General features: G+C 48.5%; 1 protein-coding gene across 2 annotated transcripts in view; it reads right to left on the reverse strand.

Annotated features, from left to right (window-relative positions):
- Sufu (SUFU negative regulator of hedgehog signaling) overlaps positions 1–12,170 on the reverse strand; it is a 126,869-nt gene that overhangs the window by 41,330 nt on the left and 73,369 nt on the right. The window contains exons 7-8 of one of the 2 annotated variants that reach the window (XM_004659396.2): positions 8,277–8,430; positions 3,392–3,503 (exon numbers count right to left, since the gene is read on the reverse strand). In XM_004659396.2, the coding sequence (XP_004659453.1) occupies positions 3,392–3,503; positions 8,277–8,430 (266 nt within the window). Of the gene's footprint in view, positions 1–3,391; positions 3,504–8,276; positions 8,434–12,170 lie in introns of both variants that reach the window. The other variant, XM_004659395.2, reaches the window with a different exon arrangement.

Consider the following 12,170-nt stretch of genomic DNA (forward strand, 5'->3'; position numbering starts at 1 on the left):
GTCAAAAAGTAATTCTGCTGTAACTATGCTAGCTATGACACAGCTCATTATTTCTGGAATCATGGGGGTGGGGGGATGATTTGATTACAGGTTGTCCTTAGAGTTAAATAAAGACAGGGGCTGGAGACATGGCTTAGTGGTTAAGGAGCTTGCCTGCAAGGCTAAGGACCCAGGTTTGATTCCCCAGAACCCACATGAGCCAGACACACGTAAGTGGTGCAAGTGTCTGGAGCTTGTATACTAGAGGCCCCAGTGTACCCATTCTCTCTAATAAATAAATAAAAATGAAATAAAATAAATTTAGCTGGCTGTGGTGGTTCATGCCTTAAACTCCAGAACTTTGGAAGGCTGAGGTAAGAGGATTGCTATGAATTTGAGGCCAGCCTGAGACTACAGAGTGAATCCAGGTCAGCCTGGGCTAGAGTGACACACTACCTCAAAAAGCAAAAAACAAAAAGAGAATAAATACATAAACAAAGTGAGGGCTGGAGAGATAGCTTAGTGGTTAAGGCGCTTGCCTGCAAAGCCAAAGTACCTGGGTTTGATTCCCTCAGTACCCACATAAGCCAGATGCCCAGGGTAGTGCATGCATCTGGAGTTCGTCTGCAGTGGCTGGAGGCCCTGGTGTGCCATTCTCAAATATGCTTTTCTCGCTATCTCAAATAAATATATAAAAATATTTTTTAAAAAGAACAGTGACCTTCTAACATGGGGTCTTGTCCCAATTCATACTACAACTAGCTACATGAGTTCCACCAGAAAGGGTCATTGCTATCTCAAAGCCACAGTTTGCATGGTCCTCCAGGGTACCTGAGAACAGGGCACTTGTTTTAATGATCAAGATTACCCTGAGTTCTTCCCCTTTCTAACCCTGGATAAGCTACTTACTAGCTTCCCTATGTCAGTTTTCTCATCTGTAAAAGGCAAATATATACGATTTTCTATTTCATATAGTAGTTACCAGGATGAATTAAATTAATGTAAGCATGAAATGTTGGCTGCTATGGATGTATAAAATTAGAAAGTGCCTAACTTCCCAAGTAGGCCAGAAGCCAGCCACTGATGCCCAGGCCTGATTAGCTACTCTAAACCAACCTGTCTCTGCAGCGTCCTTAGTCATATCCAGACCCACAAAGACCCATGCATCAGAGTTGCCTGGCCCAGAAGTCCTGACTAAGGGGAAACTGGACACGCAGACAAAATAAGGCCCATGCTGGGATGGCTGCTCCCCACAGGGAGAGAGGCAAACACTGGTGCCAGCACATTCTGAGTGGGCTTTCTTCAGCATAATCCTTACAGTGTGTCTGAAACAGGGTCAGGTCCCAGAGTGGGCAGCACAGATATTACAGTCGGGCTTGCTGATTTAAACAGAGTCAGTCATTGTCCATCCTGAGACAACAGGGAGCTAGATTCCGGGAGATCCCAGTGTGCACTGGACAATAGTCTTTGCAAGGGAAGAGGAGCGGGAACTGTCGCTCAACTACGTGTTAACAAATTGGTAACCAGCACCAAGAACCTCAGTAAAGACACTGTGACCCCTCCAGATGTCAGACTCTGGCACTTTGGGAAACCAACTGGGCACTTGGGCTGCAGGGAGGAGATGACTCCAAAAAGCTAGCACCTCTGTATTTCTGCCAACTGAGCTCAAGGCTGCAGCCTCTGCCATGTGACCAGCCCTGTTGCCGTACTGCCCAGTCAGGGGTGTCCAGCGCCTGTGCCCCTTGCAGGATCTGAGGGCCCAGCAATTGGCTGTATAGCCAAGATAAAAAGTGAGCTCTCAGGCCTGACCCAGACACACAAGAGGGGCAACGGGGAGCACTTCCACAAGAGCCACTCCTCCCTCCCAACCTCCTGGCCTTAAAGGAGGGAGAGCCTTCTGGGAGGGTCTGTCTCTGCCTTTCAAGCGATCTGCTTGAAGCTGCGAGTCTATGAGGGCCTCTGGCCTGGCAGTAGTGCAAGGAGGCCCAGAACAAGCAGCCCAGCTTGGGGCCTGGGTCAGGGTCCAGACTGCAAGCAGAGCTTCCGGGTGCCCCATGACCACGCTTGGCCATCGGCTGCTGCCAGAGCAAGATCCGGGTGTCGCAAGCCAACAGCTTTGGGGTGGCAGACTGGAGAAGCCCACAGGGCTGCAGCTGAAGGCTGTTCTCCTCAAAGAGCTTGATTCTCCTGGCTGCTGGCTGGACAGAGATTCGCCAGGCAAGCCACACCGGACATCTGTGTGCCCAGAGTAACTCTCTACACCATAATCTGCTCCTAGGATGCACCCTCCCAACCTTAACCAGCCAGGCCTTCCCTCCTTCCAGGACCTTCCTGCTGCTTCCCATGCTTCTCGGGAGCACTCTCTGGTCCTCCTCCAAGACGCCTTCTCTAACTACTCTCCATCATGCCGTCTTTTCTGTCACGCGCTGCATCACCACTCCTCCTGGGGACCTCCAGAATTAGTAGTCATTTCCAACAAACTGCATCTATAGCCTGACTCAAGCCATGAACAGTTCATTGTTTCAGTATTGCTCCCCCAAAGGAAGACTGGGCATCCCAGATACCCCCTGGTCCTGAGGTTCCATCAACGAGCATGCACCAAAGACTTCTTAGAAGACTGGGTTCATCATCTCATCTCTCAGGATTAGCTGAGGTCCCTTTTCACCCAGGCATAGCAATTTCCTCCCTGGCAGGCAAGGTTCTACCGAGCTGCCAGCCCTCACGCATCCCCTGCCAGCAGCTCTTCTCTAGAGCTGCCTTGAGACTCGGGGAAGAAGGGGTGCCACGTTCCAGCCCTGCTCACCATTCGTCTCCTCTCAGAGGAACATAAGTGGGCAGGAAGTAGATCTGACCTCTGGGGTGGCCAGTCGCTCTCAAGGCCCCCAGGAGCCCCTGAACAGACCTGCAACGGACTTCCCTCCCCTTCCCTGGGCCCCAGGGAAGGCAGGCAGGAAGAAGGGCCTCGGCAGGCATGCAGTGTGGGGCTGGCCAGACAGGGAGGTCCCTGGGGTTGCAGCTATCAGCCGGAGACCAGGCTCCAGGAAGGAAGGAAGGGCAACTCTGGCGGAGGCCGAGATAAGGAGGGAACTGTGCTCGGTACAATGGGCTCCCACAAGGCTGGGAGGCCCCTAGTCAGATTTTGCCCCAACCTGGACTCCTGTCTGTTCACACAACCCATGTAAATATTTACTGTTGTTTATGTTCATGGTCCAGTGGGTCCCCTTTGAGGCCCTTTCCTACAACCCACAAGTCTATGTGCCCCAGACCATGACCGCCCTTTAAGCTCAGAAAACGTGGGTCCATCCGGCAAGGACTACAGGCATTATTCTCTCTCATACAATCCACAGGGACAGCCTCTCAGGAAAAAAAAAAAAAAAAAAAAAAAAGTCCTCTGGAACACTGGGGAACTTACGAGGCCCGGTCATGGGTGAGGCCATTCTGCCGCTGAGAGTTGATTGGTGGAAGAACAGGTTTGCTGTTGATCTCCAGTCCTCTCCTCAGGGTCTCTCGGATCTGCTCAGTGTCTGCAATGATATCACCAAGTTGCCCGATGTCCCTTGGGCTCCCAGCAACCCCCAGACTATTCTTGAGCCTGCCTTAGCAGATATGCTGATCAAAAGCTGCCCAGCCCTGTGGGAGGTGTGAGAACAGAGCCCGTCCAGACAGGCAGGCAGTTGACAGGGGAGATGAGGCACAGCAGCACCGTGTTTGAGGACCTCTGTCTTACAGGACACTTCAAAAAGGTGCCACCCTCTGTCAGGTTACCTTCCTGTGTCACAAGACCTTAGGCTTACTCTGAACATGGCCCCAGACAGTGACCGGGGGATTCTGCCCACTGAAACAGACACTGGTCAGGGCTGAAAGTGCCCCCACCCATGAATGGTCAGGCACAATTGCTAAGTTCTAGGTGTTCAGCTAGTATCTGACCCTGTGGTTTCTTCCCTCGAGTCTGGATCAGTGGGACAATAAGATCATCTCTCCATCATGAACTTCCCTGGGGAACTTTGTGTCCATTGGGAGGTAAGAAAACAGTCCCCTGTGTGAGTTTGTTTTGTTTTTTATATTTTTTTTTAGTGCTGGGGGGGTTTTGGCACACCAGGGTCTCCAGCCACTGCAACTGAACTCCAGTGCTTGTGCCTCCTTGTGCACATGTGTGACCTTGTGTGCTTGTGTCACTGTGTGTGGGGCTTATGTGGGACCTAGGGAGTCAAATATGAGTTCTTAGGCTTTGCAGGAAAGCACTTTAACCGCTAAGCCATCTCTCCAGCCCCTGAGTTTATTTTTTAAAATATTTTTTATTTATTTGCAAACAGAGAGATAGAAGAAAGACAGACAGAGAGAATGGGTGTGCCAGGGCCTCTAGCCACTGCAAACAAACTCCAGATGCATGTGCCATTTTGTGCATCTGGCTTTCAATGGGTGTAGGCAGTGCCTTAACCATGGAGCCAACTCTCCAGCCCAAGATTAATTATTTTTGTAAGGCATTTTGATAGCCTTTGGGGTGAAGTTTATTAGTCTTCTCCCCTGTATCAAAATTGATATAATATTTATACTTTATACTATAAACATGATATATATATATATGTATGTATGTGTGTATACACACACATATATATGTGTAATTGCTGTTTTCTATTTTTTGGGGGGGTTCAAGGCTGACCTGGAATTTACTATGTAGTCTCAGGGTGGCCTCTAACTCATGTTAATCCTCATACCTCAGCCTCCTGAGGGCTGGGATTAAAGCAACGTGCCGCCACGCCCTGCCTAAACATATTTTGTTTTTAAATTTTTTATTTATTTATTTGAGAGCGACAGACACAGAGAGAAAGACAGATAGAGGAAGAGAGAGAGAATGGGCGCGCCAGGGCTTCCAGCCTCTGCAAATGAACTCCAGATGTGTGCACCCCCTTGTGCATCTGGCTAACGTGGGACCTGGGGAACCGAGCCTCGAACTGGGGTCCTTAGGCTTCACAGGCAAGCACTTAACTGCTAAGCCATCTCTCCAGCCCATATTTTTTTTTTTAATAAGTGAATTGGGGCTGGGAAGATGGTTCAATTGACAAAGTGCTTGCCTCTTAAACAAAGATTTGAATTTAATCCCCAGTATCCATGTAAATGGTGTCTCACGTCTGTGATCGCAGCACTGGGGAGGTAGAGACAGGAAGATCCCTAGAGCTTGTTGGCCAGTCAGTCTAGCCTAACTGCTGAGCTCCAGGCCAATTAAAGACCTTGTCTCGTAAAATAAAGTGGACGGCAGGATGTGGTAGCTGGCGCATGTCTTTAATCCTAACACTTGGGAGGCAGAGGTAAGAGAATCTCTGCTTTGGAGGTCATCCAGTGACTTCATAGTGAATTCCAGGTCAGCTTGGCTACAGCAAGACCCTACCTGAAAACAACAACCATCAGATGCACAGAGAGGTGCATGCGTGGACTGTCTGCAGTGGCAAGAGGCCCTGGTGTACTCACTCCACCCTCCCTCTCTACTCTCAAATAAACAAATACAATACTTTCGGCTTTTTGTTGTTGTTGTTTTTCGAGGTAGGGTCTCACTCTAGCTCAGGCTGACCTGGAATTCACTCTGTAGTCTCAGGGTGGCCTTGAACTCAGCAATCCTCCTACCTCTGCCTCCCGAGTGCTGGGATTAAAGGTGTGCGCCACCACGCCCGGCTCTAAATGCAATACCTTTTAGAAAAGGAAAAAAGAAAGAAAAGTGCACAGTATTCCTGAGGCTGATGCCCGAGGTTGCCCTCCTCCATATGTATTACATGCATTCATGTGCAGGTGAGTGCACTTACACACACACATACAAAAGTACGTAAGTGTACATATATGTACACACACCACACACAAGCAAAATAAATTAACATGATATGCTCAAATAGTAGGCTTAGCTGGGCGCAATGGTACAGTTATAATTCCAGCACTATGGAGGCTGAGAAAGGAGTTGGAAAATTTGAGGCCAACCTGGGCTACATTACAAGACACTAAGTGAAATAAAGGGTGAGATTAGAGAGGAGAGAGAATGTTTTTTTTTTTGACAATGTTTTAAATTTTTTTCTTTTGGTTTATTTTTTATCTCTTTTGGCACAAGTAACTGAATGGTTCTAACAACCACAGACCCCCCCACCCGAATCTCTCACGTACAAGTAACTGAAGGGGTCTAACAACCACAGCCCCCCTCCTCTCTGAATCTCTCTTTTTTTTTTTTTTTTTTAAAGTAGACTTTATTTTTTTTTTTGTTTTTCGAGGTAGGGTCTCACTCTGGTCCAGGCTGACCTGGAATTAACTCTGTAGTCTCAGGGTGGCCTTGAACTCACGGTGATCCTCCTACCTCTGCCTCCGAGTGCTGGGATTAAAGCAGTGCGCCACCACGCCCGGCTGAATCTCTTATATACAAGTAACTGAATAGTCCTAACAAGCATAGAAACCCCCCCCTCATGAATCTCTTCTGTACAAGTAACTGAATGGTCCTAATAAGCACAGACCCCTCACCTCTGAATCTCTTCTGTACAAGTAACTGAATGGTCCTAACAACCATAGACCCCCCTCTTTCTGAATCTCTTATGTACAAGTAACTGAATGGTTCTAACAACCACAGAACCCTCCTCTCTGAATCTCTTATGTTTGCACATGGTAAGAACAAGCAGAAATGAAGGGAAAGAATTAAATATTTATTTGTTCTAGGAGTTTAAGTTATCCTTTTCAGAAAAATCATACCTTTCATGACTGTTCTTATACACACAGGAATGTGAGTGGGGGATGCAGTTCAGTGGTAGAGTGCATCCCCAACACGGAAGGAAGGAAGGGAGGAAGGGAGGAAGGGGAGAAAGAAGGGCTGGTCAAGGTGTTTGCCTGCAAAGCCCAAGAACCCAGGTTCAACTCCCCAGAACTCACATAAGCCAGATGCACATGGTGGTGCATGCATCTGGCACACCCATCCTCTCTAATAAATAAAATAAAATATTAGCTGGCATGGTGGCATAATGCCAGCATTTGGGAGGCAGAGTTAGGCAGACAGTTATGAGTCCAAGGCCTGCCTGAGAATACATAGTAAATTCCGGGTCAGCCTGGGCTATATAGGGAGACTCTACCTTGAAAAAGCAAAACAAAGATAATCAAACAAAGTATTTTTTAAAAAGAGCTGGAGAGATGGCTTAGCAGTTAAGGCACTTGCCTGAGTAGCCTAAAGACTCATGTTCAACTCTCCAGATCCTACGTAAGTGAGACACACAAGGTGACGCAAGCACGCAAAGCTGCACATATGTACAATCTGGCACACACGTCTGCAGTTCGATTACAGTGGCTACAAGCCCTGGAATGCCATTTCTTTCTCTTTCCCTCTCTCTCTCTAATTAAAAAAAAATTTTTTAAAACAGACAGAAAGAAAGGAAGAAAGGAGGCATGCCAAATGCCTGTATTCCCAGTATTAAGGAGACAGAGGCAGGAGGATCAAGATCATCCTCAGCTATATACTGAGTTTGGATCTAGCATGGGATACATGAGACCCTGTCTCAGAGAAAAGAAAAAGAGAAAACAAAAGACCAATACAGGTACTTAATTCAGGATTGTAGACATCTTAGTCTTCAATAAACAAGAAAAAATGAAGAACTGAGAAAGGAAATAGACAAAAAACCTCAAACATATGTGCATATAAATGACCGCATTTCCTTGGATGCTAGCTAGGGAGGGACAGCCTTAGCTAAAACCACAAGTACTTTCATAGCCAAGAGCAGCATGAGGAGCTTCCAACGGGACGGCCACATCCTCCTTCCTTCACCCTCACACGGGAGGCGGTGGGTGCTGGGTGCCCTGCCACAGCCTCTTAAGCTGCGTCTATACGGCAGTGGGGAGGGGGGACTGCGAGTGAGCTGGCCTCTTAGGCTGCTCGCACGGACAGCTGAGAAGGCTTAAGGGGATCCTCGGGTCTGTCAAGGCCTTCAAGCCACAGCTGGGCCCTTTGTCAATTCTGTGGGTGGCCGAAGCTTGTCCTCTGGCTCTTGGGTGGACAGAGGACTTTTCCTGTAACTGTTCTGTGGTTCCACTCACCTCCATGACCTCGGACTGCAAGGGGCAAAGAGAAAACACAATGGTTCCTGCTGGTGATGCATTTGAAATACACACAGGAAATGGCTAGAAACAGGCCACTAAAGCTCTTTTAATTCCCCCACACTGGAAGGCTTCAATTGCTGTTTAGGTCAGGCCAGGAAATAAAACATAAGAGTGGGCTGTTTAGAGACCATCCTAGACAGCCCGGAAGCTGGACTGAACGGGAGGGGAAGGCAGGGCAAGCCCCCAACCTTTGCCAGAGAGCCTCCGGGGTTGCGTGCCGATGCAGATGCTCCGACTGTCCTCGTCGTCCTCGGGAGGCCGGCTGAGGTCATCCCAGGCACACTTGGCACTGACGCCACTCAGGTTGGAGCCGTCTGTCTCGATGCCTTTGTCAACTCTCTCCTGCTTGAAAAGAACCAAAGAGCCAGAGTTCCTTCAGAGAACTGGTGGCCCAAGGTTACCACGCCCCTCCCGGCCACTACCCTTCCAGTAGGAGCTCTTACAGGCGCTGAGGGTGGACAGCTGTGGGGAGAGCAGGGTCTCTCTGCCCTTGTTCTCTGGTTCCACACATGACAGGCCTGGCCAGCCACTGGTCTCCTCTTGGGGGCACAGGGTAAGTGAGGGGAGCCAGAGATACAAATACCATGGAAGCTTCTTTATCATCAACCTCCATCACCATGGCCTCTGTGCCTCTTTCAAAGCCCTGACACTGCTCAACCTGTCAGTCCTGAGAGTTAATGTAGCTAAGACAAGACCTACTTCCCCGAGAAAGTCTTTCTTTCTCCCTGATCCTCTAGCTAGAACCCACTTCCCCCTTGTACCTACAGGAGGCAGGATGTAAGTCTGCCCAATTTAGGAAGCCAAGGCTGCAGTTCTCCCTTCTAACACTAGAGGGGGCCATCACCCCAGAGCAGAAGGGCTCCCTTTCCATTGCAGCCACCTAACTTACTTGGCCAAGGGCTCTGGCCAGTGTTCTTTTCCGTTTCTTAGGTTAAAATGGGGGTCTGAAGCACAATGACCATTTGCACACTCCCCCAGGAGGCCTGCCTTTGTGTAGACCTTGGCACTTCTCAGTCCAAATGTTCTCCAAATGGCCTCAAGGAAGAGTTGTACTCAAAACATCCCTGGATTTTCTGGTAAAACACAGTTCTGTGGTGCTGGGCTTTGGATCAAAGGTCACCTGGAAGGCTCTAAAAACCTTGCCTATAAACAGCCATCTAGGCCAAACAAAGCTCCTGTGACTAAGCACCTTCAAAGAGCCTGCACTTCTCTATACCAGTCCCTCTCCAGGGGCTCCCAGAAAGGGGCCTGTTCTTAGGTGGTGGTCACAAGTGACCTCCTTCCCACAAGTCACTCTCTCCTCTCTGGTGCTTTGGAGGACACTGGAGGTGGCAACAGGCAGGCCACAGCTCTAGAGAGAAGCTGGGGCAAGTGAGTCAAGTCTGCTTTCTTGGGGGAAGGTAGCCTAAGTTTCCATCCCATTGGCTTACCCGAGACCCTTACCTACCAGAGCTGTGGATTTCTTGGCTCCACTAATCCAGCCCCCTTACTTTAAAATTAAAAGGAAAGGGCTAGAGAGATGGCTTAGTGGTTAACGCACTTGCTTGTGAAGCCTAAGGGCCCAGGTTAGATTCCCCAGTACCCACAAAAGCCAGATGCACAAGGTGACACATGCGTCTGGGCACACCCATATTCTCTCTCCTTCTCTCTTTCTCATAAATAAGTAAATAAAAGTAAAGGGAAAGAGTTAAGACCCACAGAAGTGAAACAAACTTCTGATCCCAGCTACTCAGAGGTTAAGTCAGAAGAATAACAAGTTCAAGGCCAGACTGGGTAACCTAGTAAGATCTTGGGTAACCTGTCTCAATAGAGAGCTGGTGATTATAGATCAGGAGTAGAGTACTAGAGTACTTGCCTCATATGCATGAGACCCTAGGTTCAAACTTCATTATTAGGGCTGGAGAGATGGCTTAACAGTTAAGGTGCTTGCCTGCAAAACCTAAGGATCCAGGTTCGATTCTCCAGATTCCATGTAAGCCAGATGCACAAGGTGGCACATGCGTCTGGAGTTCGTCTGCAGTGGATAGAGGCCTTGGCATACAAGTATACTCTTTCTCTCTTCCTTTCTTAAATTAAAAATAAATAAATTTTTAAAAATACTCTGGGGCTGGAGGGATGGCTTAGCAGTTAAGGCACTAGCCTTCAAAGCCAAAGGACCCAGGTTTGATTCCCCAGGACCTACATGAGCCAGATGCACAAGGTGGCACATGTGTCTGGAGTTCATTTGCAGTGGCTGAAGGCCTTGGCTCACCCACTCTGTCTATGTACCTCTTTCTCTGAATCTCTCTAATAAATAAGTAAATAATAAAAATTTAAAAACACTCTGGTTTCTTTTTTTGGGGGGGGTCGAGGTAGGGTCTCACTGTAGCCCAGGCTGACTCAGGGTGGCCTGGAACTCACAGCGATCCTCCTACCTCTGCCTCCTGAGTGCTGGGATTAAAGGCGTGTGCCACCACGCCCGGCTCTCTTTTCAGATTGAATAAATCTTTTGCCTTTTACAAAAAAAAAAAAAAAAAATTCATTATTAAAAAAGAAAAAAGATGAAAGGGCTTGCTTGTTTAGGCTTGTTAGCGAAAGCTTAAGATCAAAGGAATGCAAAGCAGCTCTCCAGTGAACTAAGGCAAACAGACCCTAAAATGCAAAAGTGGTGTTCTCACTTGCTACACAGGGTCACCAGGAAAGAAAGCTACACTTTCTCTTTTCTTTTGCAGTATGGGGAATTGAACTCAGGGCTTTACATATGCCAGGCACTGAGCTACTTAAACGGCTGCCCTTTCTCTCCTGGACTCCTGGCGTGATGTCAAGGACCACTGGTGCTGTGTCCTGCCGGGTGCGGTCTCAGAGTCTGCAGACTCACAAGACCAGTTCTCGGCATGCGCAAGGAGGGTGGTTTGCTCTACCCCATCAGTTCAAGGAACCGAGTTCTTTCTGAGCAGTTAGCACTGAGAACAGAGGCCAGGCAAGAGCCCACAGTGCCCCATACTGGATCTCAGTGTGGCTACAGAGCAAGGACTCAATGAACATAGCTTGCCCGGTCCCTGGGTCTTGCACAAGCAGAAGCTTATGTGGAAACCACACTCCCCAAGGATCCTGGCCACAATCTGAACATCTCTGGGTTGACGGCACCAGGAAAATGGAGGGGCCACATCTGTGAATGAAGAGGACTTATCCCCAAGAACTCACAGGTCAGCAGTCAAAACTCCAGGCTTTGCAGGCTACTTGTTCATCTGCCACTCCTCCGGACAACCCCATGGCCTGCCAGAGCTTTGCAGAAGCACAAGGGACCTGGCCTCAGTGGACCGGTGGAGAGGGGAGCAGAATCAGCCAAAGGCTAGGTGGGCAGCTGCCTGCTGCTCCTGACCCTGAGCGGCTGGTAGTGAGGCAGTGATGCCCTTACAGCCTGTAAGATTCGGCTGTGTGCCCCAAGGAGCAGCTTTCTAAAGCACCAAAAGTAATAATGACCCTCTGTACAGGTAGCCACAGTGAAGGGCAGCGGCAGACCTGAGGAGGTAAAGATTCCTTCACCTATCAAGGTGCAAAGTGTGTTGGGAAGAGTGGCAGTGTGATTATACCAATCAGTACTCTGCCTGCAGCTGGGCTGTGGCTCAGTACCAATGTGTCTGATATAGGATGAGGGTAGCTACAGAGTGGTTCCTGAAATAAAGTCTGTGTGCTTTTTTTTTTTTTGTTGTTGTTGTTTTGTTTTGCTTTTTTTTTTTTTTTTTTGTTTTGTTTTTTTGAGGTAGGGTCTCACTCTATCCCAGGCTGACCTGGAATTCACTATAGAGTCTCAGGGTGGCCTTGAACTCACGGTGATCCTCTTACCTCTGCCTCCCAAATGCCGGGATTAGAGGTGTGTGCCACCACACCTGGCTAATAATCCATTTTTTAAAGTTGATATACAATTTACACATTATAAAATTCATCCTTGTATTTATTTATTTATTTATTTTTGGTTTTTCGAGGTAGGGTCTCACTCTAGCCCAGGCTGACCTGGAATTCACTATGGGTTCTCAGGGTGGCCTCTAGGCAATCCTCCTACCTCTGCCTCCTGAGTGCTGGGATTAAAGGCATGCGCCACC

The sequence above is a fragment of the Jaculus jaculus genome, chromosome 1 (assembly GCF_020740685.1).
Source record: "Jaculus jaculus isolate mJacJac1 chromosome 1, mJacJac1.mat.Y.cur, whole genome shotgun sequence".
NCBI lineage: Eukaryota > Metazoa > Chordata > Mammalia > Rodentia > Dipodidae > Jaculus > Jaculus jaculus.